We start from the raw sequence: 24,527 nt of genomic DNA on the forward strand, positions 1-24,527 counted from the left end.
TTTGTGCCCCGGTTCGGGAAGATCCCACATGCCACGGAGCGGCTGGGCCCGTGAGCCATGGCCGCTGAGCCTGCGCGTCCGGAGCCTGTGCTCCACAACGGGAGAGGCCACAACTGTGAGAGGCCTGCGTACTGCAAGAAAAAAAAAAAGGTAAGACGTGGTTTTCAAAGGTAGGCACACCAACAGCAGCGAGGAGTGGCTGTTAGCAGAAAGGGAGGCTGAAGAAGTAGAAACGGAAAGTTAAAGCCCAGCAAGTCGGCGCCAAGTTATAAAGAAGTGAAAGTGTAATTGTGATGATCGTGAAGATGAGACCAAGCAGTCAGGAGAAAGTCCCAGTCCGTTCCCTTCACCACATCTAAGAGGGCAGGGAAACCAAATATTCGGAGAAGTTCTCCCCCCAGTCCCAGCGGTCACCAGGTGACAAAACGATGGTTTTCAGGAGACTGGCCCTCAGGGACCTGGAAACCTCAGCTTGGCCTAGGCAGCCTGCCTGAGGGCTCCTGTGGGCTGAGCTTCCCCGGGACCCGGCTCCCCTACGACTCCAAGCCGGCGGAGGAGACACATACAGATGGTCACCACCTTAGCAACGATTCTGGGTATGTGCACACACAAACCTGTCCGTACACATCCCCTCACCTCACGTTACACGAATCCCTACGTACATCTGATGGCTGTCCGGCTAACGACTTCGCGTGCCGGCGCTCTCAGACCCGCTCCAGGCCTACGCTGCTCCACCTCAATCCTTCTGCTGGCCCCTCGGCTCTGCCCGAGGGTGCAGGAGTCTGGGGTGCACTGGACGCCAGCCGTCCACGCCCTGTGCTGAGGCTCCTTCTGTGGACACGTGTACTGGGAGTGAATTATGTGGGTTTTGTTGTGCAATTGTGCTACATCTTTTTTCTCATAATTCATTATTCATTCAACAAATAATTAAGGGGAAATCAGTGATGAGCCGAGCAGGCATGGGCTTCCCCAGAAGACAGCCATATCATACTGGCAGGGAGAAAAAAGAAAAACAAAAGGAAAACCAAACACAGCACTATGCTTTGCCTTCCCTGAGCTCTGGGGCCCGAAACCATGTATCTTCTACGAGAATATCAGGAGGAGTTGCCGCTCCCCTAGCTGAGTCTTCGGGGCCCTGTCCTCATGAAATCGAAGGTAGGAATCAGAGTAAATTGCACACAGAATTAGACCTTGGTTCAGATCAAGTCAGAGTCCCACACCAATGTAAACTAATTACTAATCAAGTTCCGGGCTAAGTTGTGTCACTTACTGCTACTCACGCACTTAGGCGCTCATGGTGACAGTGGGCAAGTAGGTGTGTGCTCTGAATGCTGGCTCAGGAGCTGGGAGAGATCCTGAGACGCGGCACAGTGTTAGGTAACAAAGCACAGACTCGATCAAGTCAGAGGGATCTGAGCCAAAATCCCAGGCGTAGCGCTTACTGGCACGTGACACAGAAGCCCTTGAGATGCCTCTGGGGGAGCAAGCCAGGAAGGAACCGTGTGGTAGAGTCCCTGTGTGAAGGCCGTGGAGTGCCGCCCTTCTGATCACCTTCAAACGAGCCTGTTCTGGAGCAGAGCTGACCAGTGGTCCCAGCTGCTGCCCTCTGGATGCCCACCACGTCTGCACAGAGGCCACATTCTCTGGGCTACTGTCTGCCAATGACTCAGTGGTGGCAGGGATGGCTGGCCCACGCAGGGCTCCTCCCCAGGGGAAACCTCATCAGCCAGGCCCAGATTGTCTCAGAACTGTGCTGTGGGCTGAGACGCTTCCTCCTCAGTCCTTCTCGCCCCTTCTTCTGCAGACGCCAGACCTGCACCTTGGCCTGAGGCTCTCTGGGCCTCTCCACTCCCTCCACCCTTCACTGACCTTCTGATAAATCTCTGGAATGTAGCCGTCCTGGGGGACTTGGTGTCTGCTTCTGGAAGACCCGAAGTAACACAGCCTGCACGGTGCAGGCTCCCCGAGGGCAGGGACACAGGGGTCGCATTCTCCACTATCTCCAGAACCCGGCAGACAGCAGGGGCCTGAGGACTGCTCCCTGTGAAGAGAGCTCTGGAGAGGACCTAGCCCCTCTCCTGCTCAACACAGCACACCTCCTAAAGCAGCCCGAAGAGCGCGCCGAGCCTCTGAATGGAACTGCTGGCAACGGAGAACTCTGCTCTCCAGAGCAGCCTGTTTGTTGTGAAACGGTTTGAGTTGTCCTTGTCCTGAGGGTCAGCCCACTCCCCGCCCTCCAGAGGCACAAAGGGGCTCTGGACAGCTCTGCCAGTCTAGTGGACAACTGAAGGAGCACCTTGGCTCTGCCATCCACCATTCACACAACACAGCGACAGGCCCCTGTGCCACCCCAGTGAGTCACCACCTGTCACATGTTCTCTTAGGATCTGGGTATGATGCTCTTGCCTTCGTCTGACAAGCACAGATGCCAGTGAGTCAAAAAACATTTAGTGATGCAGAGATGCATCTGACAGTCTCTGCTCACAGCTACTCAGGAAATAAGACAAATAATTACACACCTTCCTCAGCCTGGAGGGACTGAGGGAACAGGGGAGACTTTCTGCAGAAACCGCGGTGTGGGTTTAATGCTGAAGAGCTCTCAACCCCAGGCGGGTTCAGGAAGGGGATGTGGGATTCTGGGCGGGGGCGGCCAGCAGCCAGCGAGGCCAGGACAGCGCACTGCGTGCAGAGCCCACTTGGGGCACCACATACACCTCTCGGGGCTGTTCAACGGACATGATACAGCGAGGGACTCCCCACTGTGCTTGCCCCTGCTAGGTGCTTCGACATCAACCACTGTTTTAAAATTGTAATCATAGCCACAGGCTCCCTTTTTGTGTTTTTTTTGGGTTTTTTTAGCAGTTTAGGTTCAAACTGAACTTGTGGTTAATCAAAAATCCCTATTTTTGTTCCCATTTGACTAGTGCTTGTCTATCTCTGCTTATTTTATTACCACGAACAAACCCTAAGTGCAGGAAAATACGTGTTTACTTAAGATTCGTCTTATTATCCCTTCGGGATTTTTGTTTTGTTTTGCAGGAGTCAGCATTTATTTTTTATTTTTACTGAGATATAATTGACATGTAACATTATATTAGCTTCAGGTGTGTAACACAATGATTCAGTATTTATATATATTGCAAAATGATCACCACAGTAAGTCTAGTTAACATCCATCACCACACCTAGTTATGAAAATTTTTTCTTGTGTTTTGTTTTAGTAAACTCTTGATTCCTCTCCAGCCTAGACAGTGCCTCTGAGCGCCATATATTCACTGTCTTCTCGACACCTCCATTGGGATGAATATGCAAACTCTATACGACACGCGTTATTTCACAGGCACCAGACACTTCATTTGTCTAAATCAGTTTTTTGAGGAAAGTTAATTTGGTAGACAAATATTAGAACGACTGAACTATTTTTAAACACATACATACAAAATTCCCTTTACTAAACTGAGAAGGACTACTGCTACCCCTCCCCTCCCCCAGCCCTGGCCCTATACAACTTGCGCCAAAGCTGGTCCTCCTGAGGGCTCATCTCGGACAGGCTGCTTTCACGTGAGCAAACAACCACTGACCAGTGGGAATCAGTCCGATATGCCGTTTGGTTTGTTCCACATGGTGCTGAGCTGCCAGGCTGATGGACTTTTGCCCCCCGGGACCTAACAGGCTGCTCTGAGCTGCAGGTACAAGCAGTTTCTCTCCCAGGAGAAGGCTCTTTCAGAGCTAGCAGTCCAATTCCAGTCTCATTTTGGGCTTTTGTATGGGTATTTGTGGGCCCAGCAAAATATTCAAGTCTGTAACTTCCCTCCCAGTGGCAGGTGAGACATACACTAACAAAGCTGGGACAGCTCTTTTGTCAGAACCTTAGAGGAGGAAGATGGCATCCTCTGGGCCTCAGTTTCCTCATCTGTACAAGGCTAGTCTGACCTCAGGGCCCCCCTCAGACAGCCATGCGTTCGTGCTGAGCTCTGCCCATAAGCCCAGCCCCGGGTCAGCAGTCAGTGTCTTGTCACTGGTTCAGCAGTTAACTCCTCTAGGCTATACGTCAGAGACCACTACTGAATCCCTGTTGAAATCTCTCACTTAAAAAGAAAAAGCGCAAACACACCCCAAACTTTCTGCATATAACTGTGAAACATACTCACAGATATTCCTGGACTTGACATAAGAAACCACTGATACACTGTGGATAAAACTAATACACGGGAAAACACAGTGAAAGTAGCCTGAAGTCAGTCTCCACCTCTGCTTCTGTCTATTCCTTCTGGAAAAGCGCAGCTTCCATGTCCCACCAGCTGGTGGACTCCCACCCCACGGCTCCCTTCGTGACCGGGAATGAGGTCTCCGAACCTCTCTCGGGCTTGCGGTGACACCCCATCCTGGCCACGCTCTTCCCTGTGCGCAGTGAATGTGGAATCCTTTCCACTCTACAAATACCTTTCGGGGCTTTTCCAGGCATTTACTACAAAAATTTGAAGGACAGAGTGTAATTTCATAAAGTAAGAGCAAAAACGTGCAAAGCCAAAAAGGGAACAGAGAACAACAGGGCCAACGAAGAGAGGCTCATTGGAAAACTAAGCCCAGGGGTGAGCTTGGAACCTGTACAGCACTTGGACCTGTAAGAAGAACCAGCCCCCGCAGCACTGTGCTCGTCTCTGCCTCTCACCAAAGCTCTTACCTGTCTGTCCTGCTTCTCAACATCTGCATCAGCATCCGTCTGCCCCACTAGAAGGTGAGCTCCTTGAAGGCAGGGGCTCTATTGCTTTCCCCTTCGTAAATCTGCTCCCTTGTGTGCTGCTGACACTACAAACTGTTGAATGCATGACTCTCTAACTGTGAATAAGTGCATTTATGACCGCGTGCCCGTGGGAACATTCCGTCTACAATCCGAGTCCGTTAATCCTCAGAGAGAGTAGCTGCTGAGTAAAAGTCTCGGTTACAGAGCACCGTCAGATCGCCGCGGCCTGGGATCGGAGTCAGGAGACCGCAGCGCTGAGGGTGGGCCTACGGAGAGGGAGGCTCCCAGGAGGCCAGCTGCAGACACAGACCCGCGGCTCTGGGAAAGTGCAGGCTGCCCTCTCGGGGTCCTCTGGAGGGTCAGCCTAGGAGCGCACTCTGTCGCCTGGATCACACCTCACCCTCCCCGCCAGCACGGGCTCAACCCAATGCCCAGCTCGGTCACTCCCTTCAGACAGAACAACTCATCACACTCTGTCCTGAAGGCGTATCTTGTCGCCCCAGCAGGACCAGGAATCCAGGTTTGCCTGGGACTGAGGCGTTTCCCGGGAGGTGGGGCAGGACACTCAGCGCTAAGACCAGGATGGTCCCAGGCAAAGCAGAGTGAGTGGCTACCCTACTGGGAGCTTCCTCTCCCTCTCCACAATAACTACCGCGGGATTAAGCGCCCAATGAACACCCACTGAATGTGAGTCTGGCTGACGTAAGCTGATATGAGCTGGCACCACTCCCTGCTCCCAGCCGCTACCTCTCTAGCTCTCGTTTTCTCTTCCGTCAGGCTGAGACATATGATACCCGGCCAGACAGACCTGCAGAACAGTGGCAGGTACAGTAAGTGGCATGAAGGAAAGCTACCCAGCACCTTCTCCGTGGGGTGGGCCATCACCCTCCCAGGGGCAGGCACTCAGGAGAGTAAGTGGGCAAAGCAGGGCTCGGAGACCCGGCGTGAGAGATGCCCCGGCAGCACAGCCTGTGCCCCCAGTGGGCAAGCCTCCGTCCTGGGGCTCCCGGCAAAGGCAGGACCCAACAGCCTGCGCGCTGCCACCTGAACGCCCAGGGTGGCTCTCCAGGTCACACTCAGGAGACCCCGACCTTAGTTTTCTCCTTGGAGGTTAAAAGAATAAGGGGTAAGGGCAGCTCCAACGTGGATACAGAAGGGGCCTCACACTGGCTTCACCTCAAGTCTTACCTCATGCAGACGTGCTGTTTACTTGAGCCAGTATGTCCCTTGTTCAAGACAACTTCTCTTTCCTACATCCACAGTTTGCATCTCGCCTTTCTCAGCTCAGTGCCACTGCCTTCAGGAAACACTTATCCATTCACTGCCACTGTCCTGAAGGTCTGCTGATTTTCTCTCTCCCCCATGAGGCAGGTTTTTTGTGGTTGCTTTAAAGATGTTCTTCTCTGTAGCTCCAATAACTGGGACCTGCTGGATTGCTCAGCAGTTATCTCTGAATACATGCTTGCTTCTGAGTGTGCCTAGTTCTGCCAGGCATCATGCTTCTCAGCCTTCGAGGATTTTTTGGGGTGGGGTGGGGTGGGGAGGGGGTCACGACCCACCTGAGATCGGGCCACCACTGCTTTCTCTTCCCGCATTAATTTAGCAAATAAACCAAGAACACACCCCTTTCACTGAGTCCTGACTACGAAGCAAATATATCCCCACGCCTGGTACTTAGAAAGCAGACCGTGTGTTGAACAGAAGCCGCGGTCTGCGCCATCAAGGGAAGGCGCGCGCCGCCCACGGCACTCCAGGGGTGCAGAGCGCCCGCAGCAGAAGGGGAGCCTGGCGCGTCTGGCCCAGGGTGGGGGTGCGTGCGTCTCGGGCAGAGTGCCTGGTGCTCCTGGCCATCACCCTGGGCCTCCCGTTACTTCTCAACACGCACGCGTTCCAGGGGAACCAGGGAGCCCGCACCAGGCGTCCTGGCACCGCATCCAATCCAGGGACCGAGGAACAGGGGTGGAAACAGCCCTGTCAGAGCCCAGAAACATGCGTAAGGAACTCTTCAGATGGAGGAGTCAGGCCAAGTGAAGGGGGCAAGCTTACCAATGCCCCACAGCTAAATGCGGGAGGCCGGGACTAGACTGCAGACCCCTTTCTGCTACAAGATAGGGCTTCTCTGCCTCCTGAATAAAGCATTTTACCACATGCAAGTTTTCTCTTTTTTATGCCATTTTTTTTCTGAACCATTTGACAGTTCCAGATATCATGATACATCAATCCTAAGGTTTTTACATTTCTTTAAAATAAGGACGTTCTGATATATAACTTAAACACCATTATTACATCTAAGAAAATTAGTAATTCACTAATAGATCCAATACAGAGCCCATATTAAAAGTTACCCAAGTTTCCCCAAAATGTTTTGATTTTTTATAGATCTAGGATCCGCTCATGCATTACATTTGGTTGTGTTGTCTGCTTACTCTCTTTTAAGCTAGAATGTTAGGGCCTATTTTTTTCCTGTTTATCACTGATATTGATTTTTGTGTGTGTGCAGAGATCAGGCCAATTGTGTTGGAGGCCGTCCCCATCCTGGACTGTTTCCTCGTGACTAAATTCAGGGTAAACAGGAAGAACACACAGCACAGGTGGTAGTGGGCATGTATCCTACCACATCACATGGGGCAGCACACTCAGGTGCCTTCTCTTGCAGAGGCAAGCCTGTCTACGGGAGCAGACGCCAGATGTCTCCAATGGAAAGGTGCCTTTCTTCTTGGTAATGAGTAAATCCCCTCTAGGGTGACCTTTTTTCCTCTTAATGGAAACAGGCCTGAAACAGGTTTGGTGTTTTCATCTAAACTTAAAATGTGTATTCTGAAACAGTTCATGCCTACAGCTTTGGTGTTTTGTTCTAAACTTAAAATGTTATTCTGAAAACAGTTCACGCCTGTGAGAAGTAGGTTCCCATGATCCCACCACTCAGGCCAGGAAATGTGATGTCATCTCAGAAAGCTGTTCAGCTGGGAGGCCCCTGCATCCCAGTGCCCTCCTCTCGACCAGTGGGAGCCACCACCCTGAACCAGGGGCTTTTACCAATTCCGTGCGTGTCTTTCATAGCACAGTCACATAACGGACTATGTTACAGAAGTGGTTCTCAAACTGTTTTGGTCTCAGGACCCCTGTACGCCCGTATAAACTACTGGAGATGGCAGCTAATTAGTACAGAAATGCAAATCAAAACTACAGTGAGGTACCACCTCACACCAGTCAGAACGGCCATCACTAAAAAGTCTACAAATAACAAATGCTGGGGAGGGTGTGGAGAAAAGGGAACCCTCCTACACTGCTGGCGGGAATGTAAATTGGTGCAGCCACTATGGAAAACAGTATGGAGGTTCCTCAAAAAACTAAAAATACAATTACCACATGATCCTGCAATCCCACTCCTGGGCATATATCTGGACAAAACTATAATTCAAAAAGATACACGCACCCCTATGTTCACAGCAGCACTATTTACAATAGCCAAGACATGGAAGCAACCTAACTGTCCATCAACAGATGAATGGATAAAGAAGATGTGGTACCTATCTATATACAATGGAATATTACTCAGCCATAAAAAAGAATGAAACAATGCCCTCTGCAGCAACATAGATGGACCTAGAGATTATCCTACCAAGCGAAGTAAGTCAGAAAGAGAAAGACAAATACCATATGATATCACTTACACGTGGACTCTAAAATATGACACAAATGAGCTTATTCACAAAACAGAAACAGACTCACAGACACAGAGAACAGACCTGTGGTTGCCAAAGGAGGTGGGGGTGGGGGAAGGATGGAGTGGGAGTTTGGGATTAGCAGATGCAAACTAGTATGTATAGGATGGATAAACGACAAGGTCCTAGTGTATAGCACAGGGAACTATATTCAATATCCTGTGATAAACCATAATTGAGAAGAATATGAAAAAGAATGTATATACATGTATAACTGAATCCCTTTGCTGTATAGCAGAAATTAACACAACACTGTAAATCAACTATACTTCAATAAAATAAATTTTAAAAAATTACTGAGGGTGCCAAAAAGCTTCTGTTTATGGAGATTAAGTCTATCTGTATTTACCATATTTGAAATTAAAACTAAGAATTTTTAAAAACACAAGTATACACTTCCTTGGCTGTCACCGTGACAATGTCAACACATGTCATGTAAGCCTCTGGAAAATTCCACTTTGCACTCATGAGAGTGAAAAAGGCAAATAATGTCTCAGAATTATTACAAATATAGTTTTGGCTCACAGACCCCTAAAAGGGTAGGTCTTCTGATCACATTTTGAGAACTGCTGCATTACAGTAATGAAAACAATAAATTAGATCCGCACAGAATAACACGCATAATCTCAAATGGTGACTAAGCCCCATTTTTGTGAGTGTTAGAATTAAAGAAAGGCTTTGGGTAAGTGAAGAACAAATCTGGTATCAAACCCAAATATCTTTTCTTCTACCCAAGTTGGTTGGGAGAGCCAGACTGCCACGTCATGTGCGGTCAAGACTGTTTGCCAGGGCTTTCCTGGTGGCGCAGTGGTTGAGAGTCCGCCTGCCGATGCAGGGGACACGGGTTCGTGCCCCAGTCCGGGAAGATCCCACATGCCGTGGAGCGGCTGGGCCCGTGAGCCATGGCCGCTGAGTCTGCGCGTCCGGAGCCTGTGCTCCGCAACGGGACAGGCCACAGCAGTGAGAGGCCCGCGTACCGCAAAAAAAAAAAAAAAAAAAAAAAAAGACTGCCTTTTCTCTGCTCTGATGCCAGTGTCCCGGATGCCTGGACAGCTGGCTCCACTTCTCTGTGAAGTCTAGTGGAATCTGGAACAAACACTCCAACCAACTGTTGAGAGGGCCTGACATCCTTAGACTGAACCTGTCTCAACCGCTTCCCACACTTTCTCTCAAGGCCACCGACGCAGCCCTTCCCTTGGGGAGCCACCTGACAGGCCATGTGCACACGAGGACTGCTCCAACTTCAAACGTATTTAAATTCCACTCTATGCCTGTGTCCCCAGAGTCTGTGCCTCTGACCACTTGTGGGAGTGGAACAGGTTTCAACACGGCCTTGGGACCGCTGTAGAGATCTGGCTGGGCCAAGGACTGGGGCGGTACGCGCATCCCCGAGGGTAAGTTAATCAATCGCCTGGGAATGAGACCCGGCTGCGCCTCGGCTGACACCCCTGATCATCGGCGGGGCGGTTCGGCTCAGATTCGCATCAGAATGAGTGCGTGCCATCCCCTGGCCATGGGGGCGGACGCAGACCCTGCCCATGAACAGCTCTAGGCTGGGAGGGGAGGTGGTGAATGAACAGATGACTGACGGAGAGAAGCGTGGGCGCCACAGGAGGGCTGAGGAGGTCTCCCGTCTCCCGTGGTACTAACGGTGGAAAATCGGAGACTACAAAGAAAGACAGAGATTAGGAGCCTTGATTCTAACTCTGACGGCCATTCTGGGCAAGTTCCTTCGAGAGGCTACAGCTAAGCTTAGCTTCTGAAAACACAAGAGACCTGGCTTCAAAGCCCAACTCTGCCAAGTGATACCAGTGTGACCTGGAGCAAGCAAGCTACCTTTGCTGACCCCTGTTCTACCAGTGAGATGGGAACAGCAACGTAACACCTCCGAGGATGAGGGTCAAGTACAACACATGTCGAATCACATCAATATAATTAGCACAGTGCTTGGCATGGAACACTCAGAAAAGGGTACTGCTGCTACTTTTCTCTTTTAAGGGTTCAGGTGTCAAAGTCTAGACTAGCTCTCAACCATCTCCTGCCTCAGGAAGCCCAGGGAACACAACACACTCCCATGAGAAGAACTTAGAGTCGTTATGGGAGTGTTTCTCCACTGCAGACACACTGGATTCTTTGAATAGAAGAAGACAGCAAAGTTTCAAGACGTCTTCAAATGACTGGGCTACACATCCCGGGACAGCAAACGCACAGCATGCTCTCTGAGGGCTCGTTTGGCTGTGAGCTTCCAGGACTCACACTCGCCTGTGAGGACAAGACGTCAAAGGAAACACCAGCTGCCCTTAGAGACGGTCTTCCAAACCCTGTAGCAGAGGCAAGGGTGTGGGCTGGGGGGCACCGTGGGGTGGCCAGGCCGTGGAACTTCTTCCACGTTTGCTTATTCCAGCTCTGAAGGGCTGTGGAATAAGTGGTGACTGCTGTGCCCGGGCAGCTGACTACCGACTGGTCGCACAGGGAGCCCTGGCTCCATCACGAGCTGAGAACACACGGAACATCTGCTCTCCTGGCCACTGCTCCAACAGGCCACACTGCGGAGCTCCGCTGGCAGCGTCAGTGGCCCAGCCATCTCCAGTATCGTAACGAAAGTACTTAATTAATTCCAGCAAGTTAATAAATGTGTATTGCTGGGCACTGTTTTAGGCACTGAGGATACCCTAGTCAGCAAAACACAAAAAACCCTCCACTTTTGAACTTACATCCTTGTGGGGTGGAGACAGATGACAAACAACAAACTAAAAAGTCATGTAATATGTCAGAAGGTGACAAGTGCATTAGAAAACCAACCAAGCAAGCACGGTAAGGACAAGAGGGAGACGAGGGAAGGGGCTGGAATTACCCGGCTGCACCAGGAAGGGTCAGACGCATCACTGACGCGTGCGGTCCTCCCGCTGCCGTGGCGCGCTGAGCTCCCGCTTCGTGCAGCCTCGTTCAGCCAACACTCCCTGGAAGACGTCCTGCACCGGCTTGACCCCCACCGACCCAGCCAGTACACAGGCTTGCACCCGGCCATCCCCGAGTCCGCCCGAGTTGGGTTTGATTCACTTCCCTCCTTCACACCACCCTGGATCCAGCGGGCAGTCCCAGAGGCTAGACCTCCACAGCACCTCCCAAATCCGGCCACTCTCCCGCTATGCCACTGGCTCCATCACTGGTCCCAACCGTGGCCTGTCACCTGCGTGACGGCAGCAGCCTCCCCGACGCCTTCCTACCTCCATTCTTGTCGCGCTACAGACCCTTATCCACTCAGTGACCAGAGTGACTTTTCTTGAAGCTCTGTCGGATGTCTTTCCCCTTGCGTAACCCTCTCCAAAGGCTTCTCGTGACACGACAGACACAGCCTGGACTCCTTCCGGGCTCCCAGGCTCTGCGTGATGAGGCCTGGCTGCCCCTCCGCCCCACCTCCCTTCACTCTCCCCTTATGTCGCTTCAGCCTCCCCGTTCTTTTCCTGACCTTTGGACGCACCAAGCCGTTCCCGTCTCAGGGTCTTTCCCCTCGCTGTCCCCCCCCGTGTGGCCCCTCCTCATATTTTCATGCTCAGGTCTGGCGTGGCTGCCTCGTGCCCTCGCGCAGGTCGGGGGGTGAAGGCTGCAGCGGGCGTGAGCAGGGCCCCGCCTCTGCCGTCGCTCTAGCTGGGCTTTCCGCTTCTCCACGATTTTTCGACCGTGCGCCCGCTTCCTACTGCCCCTAGTGCAGTCCCTGTCTCCCTGCCACCGAGAGCAGCCCCTCGGTCCCTTTTAAAACTCATCCCTGGGACTTCCCTGGTGGTCCAGTGGGTAAGACTCTGCACTCCCAATGCAGGGGGCCCAGGTTCAATCCCTGGTCAGGAACTGGATCCCGCATGCATGCTGCAACTAAGAGTTCGCATGCCGCAACTAAGAGCCGGCATGCCGCAACTAAAAAGATCCCACATGGCACAACGAAGATCCCTCATGCTGCAATTAAGACCCAGAGCAGCCAAAAATAAAAATAAAAAATAAAAATAAAAATACAACTCACCCCTATCCTTCGAGTCTACCTGAGACCCCACTTTCTCCCTGAAGTACCTCCTGGCAGCCCCCGACTTCTCAACTCCTGCCGTGCCTCCTGTCTACACTCACCATGGTCTACACTGCACCGGACTAAGGCCCTGTGATTCCTTCATTCCTGAGAACGCCGCCTTCCCACTCGACCAGCTCAGGGGCAGGAGTGCAGAGCGTCTGCATCAGGAGGCCCGCTCCAGCCTGGGTCTCTCACTTCCTGGGCAACTTACTCCCTGCCTCTCTACCGTGGTTTCTTCCACTATGAAGTGGGAACAATAAAAGCAATACCTGCCACCTTCAGGATCGCCGTAGGCATTAAATGAAATCATGCCCGAGAGAGCGTGCTGTACGCCGGCACGTGCTCAAGAGAACTCCCCGGTCCCAGCCCAGGGTTGAGTGCTCAGAAAATGTTTCTTGACTGATGGATGGCCGGAACTGGGACTGACCCGCTTTCATGATGGGAAGGCCTTTTCCATCCCCACCACAGGAACCACGGTGACCTAGGAATCCAGCGATCACATCTCTGTTATGTCAGCACGTGGAAAGCAAACCATCTACGGCTCTCTCAGCTGCTGTACGTGCGGTCCCGCTAGCACTGTGAGCGCAGGCAGCCTGGTACGGGGAGGGTGGGTGCAGAGAACCTGGGTTTTGGTTTGGCTGGACCACTAACTCACTCACCAAAGAACAAGTTCTGCCCCAGCTCTGGGCCTCAATTTCCCCAACTGTGTATACCTCAGAGCTGGACTAAATAAGTAGTTTTCAGATTTCAAAATCATCATCACCAGCAACAATACAACTTCTTTCCTCAAAGAAATATCGAGGAGTACTTTAAAAAGATAAAAGAGAGTGGATCTGGTTGAAGTGGAGGGTAAGATGCCTGAAGCACCACTAACCCAGGTGATCTACTGTAGATGGTCTCTACCTGCTTTCAAGATGGAAACTCCTAAGATTTCTACAACTTTAAAAGACTTTTAAGAACTGCTTTGCTCCCTCCTGGTTTACTTCTGATACTATTTTCTGCAGTCAGTAGTTGACAGGATAGAGTAGACTCAGCTTTTCAGTGTGGTTTTCGGCAGGTAATGACTTTGGCGCCTGCCCGCTTTGGAAGCTAACGAGCCTTTGAAACGGAAAGTCTTGTTTGCTGCAGCTCCACCCACAAGTCCTCTAGAGCTCAAGGATGATAGAAAACCGGCTGCAAAGGAGCAGGGAAGGCCAACTGCGGCCCTGGCCTTGAGGGCTGCCAGCGCCCGGAGGAAGGGGCTCCGGCAGCCTGCCCAAGGCCGCGCCATGGCGCGAGAGCGCCGCCCTCTCCAAAGCTCCCCTGCCGACCAGAAGCATCGGACGGGCCCCACTTACTGTGTGTCAGCTGTCATAACTCCCTGCAAAATGCTCCTAGAGAGCCCGTGTTGCATCCTGGGAGAAACGCTGGACGCAGCTGTTCTGGGTGGTTCTCCTTCCAGTCCCTCCTCAACCAGCCATGCAACCCTGAGCGAGGGCCACAGCCGATCAGAGGCCAGGCCTCCTCGCCCACAGAACAGCAGTGATGCCCCCTTCCTGAGCTAACCACCCAACACGGTTGAAAGAATCAAGAAAACTGGTGAAACAGCAGTTTGGGAACTGTGAAGTAATTTTTAAGGGCAGGGATTATAATTTATGCTGAGACGCACAGCTGCAGTGAGTCGATCAAGTCAATGCCCCAAATCCCAGAGGATGAAGCTCTGTCCTACGAGCCACAGTATTTTACGGGGTCGCAGGGCAGGGGCAAATCACGTCTGAATTATAATCTCACCTTTGGAAAGGGCGCTCACAATGACCAGCTCAGGACACAGACCGGCTGGTGCCCACACATGTGCTAAACCGCAGCAGCCTAAGTGATCCGCGGTCTAAAGTCAGTCCCAAGTCTCTCAAGCAGAAGGTCAGGGTTCTGCTGTGACAGCCCACGAGGTCTCAACTTGTACAGAAGGCACCCCAGCTCCTCCTTCTGTGCCCAGCATTCAGAGAAAACCCCGATGCTTTCAGGTCATTCTGAGAGAAGAGCCAGGACCTGTCCACAGCATCTCTCAGCCAAGCCCCAGTCCCCTCAGATAGTTCAGAGCCCCCTCTACCACCCGAGGCAGGCATCTGACTGCTGAGGAAGTGATTCTGACACACACACAAAAGCCATTAAAGATGACAGGCACCCAGAGACACAGGCCAGCGTAGTGGACAGGCCAGCAGACGGAGTGGGCAGGCTCCATCATAACCTGCTCTGTGACTGTGAGAGAGTCCTCTGCCCTCTGGGTCCTCGGTCTCCCCATCAGTACACCCAGGGGATCTGGGGAGATCTCTACAGTCCCCGTGATTCTCGGTCTCCTCTGACGTCCCTCTGTCCCCTCTGGTCCCCGTACTCACACTGTGGCCATGGCTGCACGTCTGTAGCACAGGGAACCCGAGGAGGCAAGTCCTGTATTCCCACCAGGCCAGCTGATCAGAGGGCACAGACCCTCGGAAGGCAGCAACTTGATTTTTAGACTCTACTTAAAACCAAACAGGAAAAGGAAGCTGAACCAGAGGCAACGGAGAAACAAACCCCAGTTGAGAACTGAAACCTAGGTAGAAAATAGAGAAACAGAGCTCGTGGTGCACAGACCCACCAGCGTGGGCTGCCTGAAAGCGCCAGGCTGCAGCCTCCAGCTCCAGCGCTTTCTGCAGGGCCGGGATGAGGTCGCAGCCGGGCAGGGCGTTTTGAAAGGTCAAGGGCCAGACTCCCTCACCGGTCAGGACGCCGAGGCCCAGCGCCGAGGGCTTCCTACAAGCATTCACGGAAAGGTGCCCTGGCCCATCCTCCAGAGAATAAAAGACGACATGATGAGGTTACAGCTGGTGAAGGCTTTAGTTTTACCCCGGTATAAATTCTATAATTCTGTTGGGGAGACGCTTCTCACTAATGGTGACGTTTGTGTCAGCAACTTAGGACCCGAAAGGAAAATTTCTGAGGAATGATGGAAACCTGGCCTTGTCACTGGCTCATTAAGGGAACCTGGGCTTCTGTTTTCTCAACTGTAAAACGGGGCTAATAATTCTTAGTTTGCTTGTCTCCACAGGGTCCTCATGAAGATAAGGTCCATTCCCAATCTTTCATTCAAAATTGACTGAGGACCCACCAAGTGTCATGCACTGTGCTAGAAACTAGAGACAAAACATCGATGGGAAGAGCAGTTACTTGTCCTTAAAGGGTTTTTGCGGGTTAGAAAGGAAGAGACTGACAGGTTAGCAAGTTGATGTGTTAAGATGTTATTACTGATATAGTGGAAAACAGCTACACCGAGAACAGTACAAAAGAAAGATCACTTCTAACTAGAGAGCTGAAAGCACAGGCAGTGAGAGCTGAAGGCTGAAAGTGCATTTTCAAAGGATTTCAAAGATACGCATCTCCCTTTAAGCACAGCTTCAGGTTGCAAACCACAAACTTTGACATATTGTGGTTTTCATTTTCTCTTAGTTCAAAATATTTTCTATTTTTCCCTGACTTCTTTTATCCATAGATTATTGAGAAATATTTTGTTTAATTTCCAAATATTTGGTGTTATCTTACCTCTGTTATTATTATTTATTTCTAATTTAATTCTACTGTGGTCAAAGAACATACTTAGAATTTCTTCTTTGGTTCTTCCTGGTATGACTGCAGTCCTTTTAAATTTACTGAGACTTATTTGATGGTCCAGCAGGTAGTCAGAAGATGTGTTCTGAAACTGGGTGCATTTTTCTAAAAATGTCAATTAAGTCAAGGTGGTTAAAAGTGTGGTTCGGGGCTTCCCTGGTAGCACAGTGGTTAAGAATTCGCCTGCCAATGCAGGAGACACGGGTTTGAGCCCCGGTCTGGGAAGATCCCACATGCCGCAGAGCAACTAAGCCCGTGTGCCACAACTACTGAACCTGTGCTCTAGAGCCCGTGAGCCACAACTACTGAGCCCACGTGCCACAACTACGGAAGTCCGTGCACCTAGAGCCCATGCTCCGCAACGAGAAGCCACCACAATGAGAAGCCCGCGCACAGCAACGAAGAGTAGCCCCCTCTCACTACAACTAGAGAAAGCCTGCATGCAGCAACGAAGACCCAACGCAGCCATAAATGAATTAAAAGAAAAAAAAAAAGTGTGGTTCGGATCTTATGTCTTTATTGGTTTGCTGTCGTTGTTGATTTATTTTTGTCTAATTGTTGTATCAATTGCTGAGACAAAGGTGTTAAAATCTCCAAACATGGGCTTCCCTGGTGGCGCAGTGGTTGAGTCCGCCTGCCGATGCAGGGGACACGGGTTCGTGCCCCAGTCCGGGAGGATCCCACATGCCGTTGGAGCGGCAAATCTCCAAACATGATTGTGGATTTGTATTTCTGCCAATTTTTATTTTATGTATTTTGAAGCTCTTGTTAGGTACATATATTTTTAAGACTATTCTATCTTCCGGATGAACTGACCCTTTGATCAGTATGAAATGCCCCTCTTTATTGCTGGTAACACTCTTTGTCTTTAAGGTTACTTTATCTGATATTAATGTAGCCATTGGAACTTTCTTATTCTTACTATTTACCTAGTATATCTTCTTCCATCCTTATTGGTTTTCCACTGCTGCTATAACAAATTACCACAAACTTACGGCTTATAACAACACAAATTTATTACCTTAGTTTTGTAAGATAATAGTAGGCCAGCCATCTGACATAGATCTCATGGCCTCACTGGGCTCAACTCAAGGTGTTGGAAGTGATACAGTCTCTTCTGGAGGCTCTAAAGGAGAAGAACTTCCTGGCCTTTTTTTCAGATTCTAGAGGCTACCTGTACTCCTTGGCTCATGATATACATGTATGTTATGAAATAATCACCACAAGCAAGTTAATGAACATATCCATCCCTACCTTTTTTTTTAAGATAGATTTTATTCATTTTATTTTATTTTATATATTTATTTATTTTTGGCTGTGTTGGGTCTTTGCTGCTGTGCACGGGCTTTCCCTAGTTGTGGCGAGCAGGGCTACTTTTCATTGTGGTGTGCGGGCTTCTTATTGCGGTGGCTTCTCTTGTTGCAGAGCACGGGCTCTAGGTGCGCAGGCTTCAGTAGTTGTGGCTCATGGGCTCTACAGCGCAGGCTCAGCAGTTGTGGCGCGCAGGCTTAGTTGCTCCGCGGCATGTGCGATCTTCTCGGACCAGGGCTCAAACCTGTGTCCCCTGCATTGGCAGGCAGATTCTTAAGCACTGTGCCGCCAGGGAAGCCCTATCTCTACCTCTTAATTGGAATATTTAGCCCGTTTACATTTAACTTATTGATATGATTGGGTAGAGATCTACCATTTTGCTACTTTTCTGTTTATCGCATTTGTTTTTGGTTCCCCTGTTGTGCCTTTCCTGCATTCTTTTGGGTAAACTAAATACCCTTTAGAATTCCATTTTAATTTTTCTATTGACTTTTTAGATATTCCTCTTTACATTACTTTTTAGACGTCTTTCTAGGGATTAAAATATACATTCTTAACTTCGTACAGTATACTTAGAATTAATATTGTACACTTCATGTAAAATGTAAGAACTTTATAACTGCATAAATCCACTCCCACCCTTAATGGTATAGTAGTCCTATGCATTATATAATCTCAATAGAACGCTGTATGTGTGTTTGTATTTTTTAATTATGGAAAAAAGTCTTTTCTATTTACCCATATATATTTATCCTTCCCAGTATTCTTCATCCTTTCCTAAACATCTGAGTTGCCTGGCATCCTTTTTCTTCAGCCTGAGGAACTGCCAATAGCATTTCTTGTACATCAGGTATGCCGGCAATAAATTCTCTTACTCTTCTTTTATCTGAAAAATGTCTTCATTTTGCTTACATACTTAAAGGCACTTTTTTTTCTGAATAGAGAATTCTGAGATTTTTTTCTTTCCCTTTCAGCACCTTAAAAATGTTGTTCTACTGTCTTCTGGCATCCATGGTATCTGATGAGAAGTCAGCCGTCATTCATATAATCCTCTCTATATAATTTCTCTCCCGTTATGATACACTGCAGTTATGATACACTGCACAGTCTCGGCTATGCTGTCTTCCTTTAAAGGTATTGAGTTTGTCCTGGCAGTTAGGTAAATTATTGGCATGTCCTTTTATTGTTAACAAGCTTGGATTAATTCTTTCTTAAGTTCTACTTCCATTTTGATTTAGCCCTAGGGTATGTCCCCCTTACTCAAGGGCATAGTCCTTACTCCTAATGCGTAGCTGTTCTGGGGTCTCAACTGAATGCCTAGGTGCTGCTCAGTGAGGTCTCTTCATTCAGGTGGACAGGGATCTCCAGCATTTCCCAGCACTGCATGACCTCTGGCATCATCATTCAGCTCTTAGCCCTACAGAAGGGAATCTGTGCTAGGTCTCACAGAGAGTGCCATTCTACTCATGCACAGCCAGCCCTTAGCCAACAACCCAAAGTGAATTCCCTACACAAAACTCAACATGGCTTCCTCTTCCCTATTTCCTTGCCCTGCAACATCCAGCTATTTCAGTAGCTTGGAATTCCAACAACTGACTCTTCCGCTCACTAAGATCAACTTTTAGCTTGGGTTCCACCATTCTGTGCCAAGACCAGAAAGAGACTCCAGGTAGAAAGCTAGAGCCATTGTGGGGCTTATCATGTGCGTTTCTCCACTCAAAGATCAGAGTACTGTGCTGCCTGTTCAATGCCTGAAAACAGCCAGAATTTAATATTTTGTCTGAGTTTCAATATCCTTCATATATTTCGGAATTTTGTATATTTTGTTCAGTTTCACAGTTGTTTTTGCCAAGATGACAAGTCTATTACAAATACTCTGTCATGGCCAGAAGCAGAAGTTGATTATGATTATTAAAATACCAAAGGGTATTCTTTTTCATTTCCTGAGCATTTCCTAAAGATATTAGTTTCACTGTAAATATCCTCACTGTGAGAAATGTGCCTTTCACTTTCATCCTTCATTTCCTCTGTCCTCCAAACATGTTACTACTGCTTCTTCTTGGTTTCAATAAGTAGGTCACAGGTAAGAGTGAATCTTTGGGGGGCATTTTTTAAAAACTCTACCATCTGGCTTAATACAGCACTTGAGTAGGATTATGAGATGGAGCAAGAAATGTGGCAAGATTTATGAACAGGGTGTTATGAGACATGGACTCCAGCCCATCCTTTATTATTGGCACGCTGTATGTCCCTGGGCATTCACTTCCTCACTTTCGACCCTGGCTTCCTCATCTGTTCAATGAAAGGACTGGTTATATTAATAACTATGGGCTGCAGGTACACCACCAATTCCTACATCAATTGTGTCAGGGAAACAAAAGTATTGGAAAAACAGGATAGGGGCTGTTGACACTTGAAGAGCAATTTAGTGAGAGAGTTAAGAAATGTCGTTTAAGGTAGCACCCTATAATGTGTTCCTATGAATTGAGCTCAGCACCTAGTATACTGTTTAGGATATAGTAGGTACAGGGTAGATGTTAATTGCACGAATGAATGTATGAATGAACAAATGAAAGAGAAGGGCACCAAATCTCACACAGGATATTAAATGCTAAGGCATTTGGCCCTTGATCATGTTCAATAAACAACAACTATATTGACTTGAAGGAGGTGTTTTCCATGGGGCTAGATCCCAAAAGGAAGCAGAATGGTTGACAACGAATCAGGAAGTTATACTAAAAGACACCATACTTAGGAGATCTAGTTAAGATCTAGTTGCTGTGTCGCTTGGGGAAGTCACCTTCTGTGGATTTTAGTTTCCTTTTCTTTAAACAGACTAACCGCTCTTCTACTCTGCCTCAGTGGTATATTTGAGCATAAAAGGGTCTTTGACTAAGAAATACAGAAAAAAATTATGCTTGTGTAATACTGGCTTTCCATGAGAATTTGTGTTAAAAAGAGGCAAAGTGTTCTGAGCAGTAGGTCCTTGTGTTCTAGGAGTAGAGAAAAAGAGGATAGAGAAACGGCTACACAGAATTAGTTAACATCATTGACATGTTACGAAAACCTACTAGCAAGGTTCATGACCAACTGTAGTCAAACTTGGATTTGTCCTTCAAGACCCAACTTACATATCGCCTCTTCAGTGAGGTGTCTGATGCCCTCCAGGCCCCCAGAGAAAATTATTCCTGCTGCTGTGTTTCTTCAGCATTTTACAGCATTATCAATAGTTGTCACAGATCACTGTCCTTTAGGTAAGGGCTACCATGTTTTATTCATCTTTTATAACCACCTGTACCCAGCACAATTCTTGGTACATACTGGGTGTTCAGAATGTTTGTTAAGCTATTCTGCTGCAGAGACTGGGACTCAAAAAGTCCAGGAATTATTAGTGGTACAGAGAGGGGACAGATACGGCCTTGTTTTTCAAATCTCAGCATTTGGAAAGGGAATGGTTGAGCCTTGCCATAATACCATGGTCCTCTGCCCCAAGGAACTTCCATCCCAACTAAGGTCCTGGCCAAACTCATCTGCAGCATAAATCAGCAGGACTGGCCGAGGCAACTGAATGTTCCAAGGAAACAATGATGAACTCACAGGGGAAAATGATAATATCTCTGAGAAGTGTAAGCACTATAAAAAAAAAAAGACTTAAAAGAAAGGCAACTAATGAAGAAACCTGTGATACATAATAAATATATATCTAGTCTCCGTCCCTGTTTCTGGCTCATAGCTCTCAAAACCCTTGGAATTTCCAAAGTGTAAGAGGAATGGAAGCATCCTTTGTTATAATACTTGGCCTCTGGTCTTCACTTCCTGAAAGAGTTTTGTGTGATAACAGTGAAACTGATGTCTTTTGTTACTGATAACAAGCCCCTTTCAACTACCCTTGAATTAATGTTAATGAGGTGACTTTTGGAAAGCCCCTAAGGATGAGTGAGGGCTGGTTGCCTGGAGAACCAACCATGTGATTAGAGGGTTGTAACTTGCAACCCACAGCCTTGACCTCAACTTCCAAGGAGGGCAGAGAGGCTGATACTGTAAGTCCCCTACATACGAACCTTCAAGCTGTGAACTTTCAAAGATGCAAACGTGCATTCCATCAACGTCAGGCGTGAGTGAAATTGCAGCTGGCCCTCCATCTCCTATTGCTGATGATCCTGCAGCTCTACCATCTCCCACCTCCTCTCCCTCCTCCAGTCAGTAACTCTTCTTGCCTGTTCACTCGATGCCAGCCCCCGTATGCCAGCTGTTGTACTAGACTACTGTACTTTTCAAGGTACTATACTGTAAGGTTAAAACTGTTTTATTGTGTTTGTTTTTTTATGTATTACTTGTGTGAAAAGTATTATAAACCTATTACAGTACAGTACTATATAGCCGATTATGTTAGTTGGGTGCCTAGACTAACTCCGTTGGACTTACGAACAAATTGGACTTACAAACGCGCTCTCGGAATGGAACTCGTTTGTATGTAGGGGACTTACTGTATTAAGTTCAGTCACCAATGGCTAATGATTTACTCAATCACACCTCTTTAATGAAGCCTCCATAAACTCCCAAAAGGACAGGGTTGGAGAGCTTCCAGGTGGGTGGAGAGAATGTATCCGCAAGCTGGGAGGGGCGCACAACCTAAACATTAGAACAGAAGCCCCTGCGCTGAGCACCCTCTGGACCCTGCCTTTGATATCTTCTCCTCTAGCCATTCATTTGTATCCTTTAATATCCTTTGTAATAATCTGCTTTCCTGAGTTCCGTAAGCTCTCCTATCAAATTAACTGAACCCCAGGAAGGGGGCATGGGAGCCTCCAATTAATAGCCAGTTGGTCTGAAGCCCAGGTAATACCCTGGATTTGTGATTGGCATTTGAAGCAGGGGGAGGAACAGCCTTGTGGGACAGAGCCCTTAACCTGTGGGATCTGATGCTATCTCCAGGTAAACAGCATCAGAATTGAGTTAAACTTAGAACACCCAGCTGGTACTGCAGAACTGCTTGATGTGTGAAAACCCCACACATCCGGTGTCAGAAGTGAAGCAGTGTTGGTCTACAAATAATAAATGCTGCAGAGAGTGTGGCGAAAAGGGACCCCTCCTACACTGTTGATGGGAATGCAAATTGGTGCAGCCACTATGGAGAACAGTATGGAGGTCCTTTAAAAGACTAAAAATAGAGTTACCATATGATCCAGCAATCCCACTCCCGGGCATTTATCCGGAGAAAACCATAATTTGAAAAGATACATGCACCCCAATGTTCATAGTGGCAATATTTACAATAGCCAAGGCATGGAAGCAACCTAAGTGTCCATCGACAGATGAATGGATAAAGAAGATGTGGTAATATATACACAATGGAATATTACTGAGCCATAAAAAAATGAAATAAAGCCATTTGCAGCAACAAGGATGGACCTGGAGATTAACATACTACGTGAAGTAAGTCAGACAAAGACAAATACCATATGATATCACTTATATGTGGAATCTAAAATATGACACAAATGAACTTATTTACGACACGGAAACAGACTCACAGACATGGAATATAAACTTATGGTTACCAAAGGGGAAAGGGAGTAAGGGATAAATTAGGAGTTTGGGATTAGCAGATATAAACTATTGTACATAAAACAGATAAACAACAAGGTCCTACTATACAGGACATTCAATATCTTGTAATAAATTACAGTGGAAAAGAATCTGAAAAAGAAAAAAACAAAACAAAACTGAATCACTTTGCTTTACACCAGAAACTAACACAACATTGTAAAAGAACTATACTTCAATAAAACTAAAACATAAAAAAAAATAAAGTAGGAAGTGAAGCAGTATTGTAGTAGAACAGTGTAACAGTAAATGAAACACACAGGAGTTTCTCCTTTAGAAAACCTATACCATGGGAAACGGAATTTGAAAATTTAATAAGCATGATAAAAGTTATTGGAGATATAAGGAAAGATTTAATAATGACGTGGGAATAAGCAGTGAGAAAGAAGAACCAAGCAATATTTTAGTATAAAAATATAATTGTTGAAATAACTCAATGCATAGCCTCAGCAGAAGAACTGAGAGAGATGAAAAACACAAAATCAGGTCAAAGAACTGACCTAGACACATCAGGAAGTGAAAAAGAGGAGGACAGGAGAAAAGTACCAGTTTCTGTGAAAAAGGCATCTGAGAAGGAAAGAAAAACAAAGAGATGAAATATTTGCAGAAATAATGGCAGAATTTTTCAGAATTCAAGAAAGATGTTAAGACCTCAGGCTGAAAAGGCTCACAGGGTGACAAACAGAATTGACAAGTAAAAAATGTAAGTGTGCATGTGCACACACAAGGATTATAATAATATTCAAAAACATCAGACGAGGACTTCCCTGCTGGTGCAGTGGTTAAGAATCCACCTGCCAATGCAGGGGACACAGGTTCAATCCCCGGTCCGGGGAGATCCCACATGCTGCGGAGCAACTAAGCCCGTGCGCCACTACTACTGAGCCTGTGCTCTAGAGCCTGCGAGCCACAACTACTGAGCTTGCGTGCCACAACTACTGAAGCCCATGCGCCTAGAACCCATGCTCTACAACAAGAGAAGCCACCACAATGAGAAGCCCGCGCTCCGCGACAAAGAGTAGCTCCGGCTTGCCACAACTAGAGAAGGCCCATGTGCAGGAACGAAGACCCAATGCAGCCAAAAGGAAATAAATAAAACAAAATTAATTAATTAAAAAAAATCAGACAGAGAGAAAATTCTAAAAAGTTTTCCAAGTAAAATCAGATGACCAATTAAAGAACAAAAATCAGAACAGACTTCTATATCCTAGCTGCAGTAAGACAACAGGATATTAGCTTCAGAATACTGGATGAAAAACTTTTGATACTCACATTTCATACCTCGCTAAACCATTATTTAAATGTGGGGCGGGGGAAATGTACTTTCAGGTATATAAGATCTTAGAGGGCTTCCCTGGTGGCGCAGTGGTTGGGAGTCCAACTGCCGATGCAGGGGACGCGGGTTTGTGCCCCAGTCCGGGAGGACCCCACATGCCGCGGAGCGGCTGGGCCCTTGAGCCAT

At 48.0% G+C, this 24,527-nt stretch overlaps 1 protein-coding gene across 5 annotated transcripts in view; it reads right to left on the reverse strand.

The window, feature by feature from the left end:
* The window catches only part of EVL (Enah/Vasp-like), a 163,402-nt gene that overhangs the window by 62,991 nt on the left and 75,884 nt on the right, over positions 1-24,527 (reverse strand). The window contains exon 1 of one of the 5 annotated variants that reach the window (XM_060161960.1): positions 14,899-15,003. The exons of the other annotated variants lie outside the window; for them this stretch is intronic. Within the exon in view, the coding sequence (XP_060017943.1) occupies positions 14,899-14,909 (11 nt within the window). The 5' untranslated portion in view covers positions 14,910-15,003. Of the gene's footprint in view, positions 1-14,898; positions 15,004-24,527 lie in introns of those variants that run through there. 5 annotated transcript variants of the gene reach the window in all.

Source organism: Lagenorhynchus albirostris, chromosome 1, assembly GCF_949774975.1.
Source record: "Lagenorhynchus albirostris chromosome 1, mLagAlb1.1, whole genome shotgun sequence".
Classification (NCBI taxonomy): Eukaryota; Metazoa; Chordata; class Mammalia; order Artiodactyla; family Delphinidae; genus Lagenorhynchus; species Lagenorhynchus albirostris.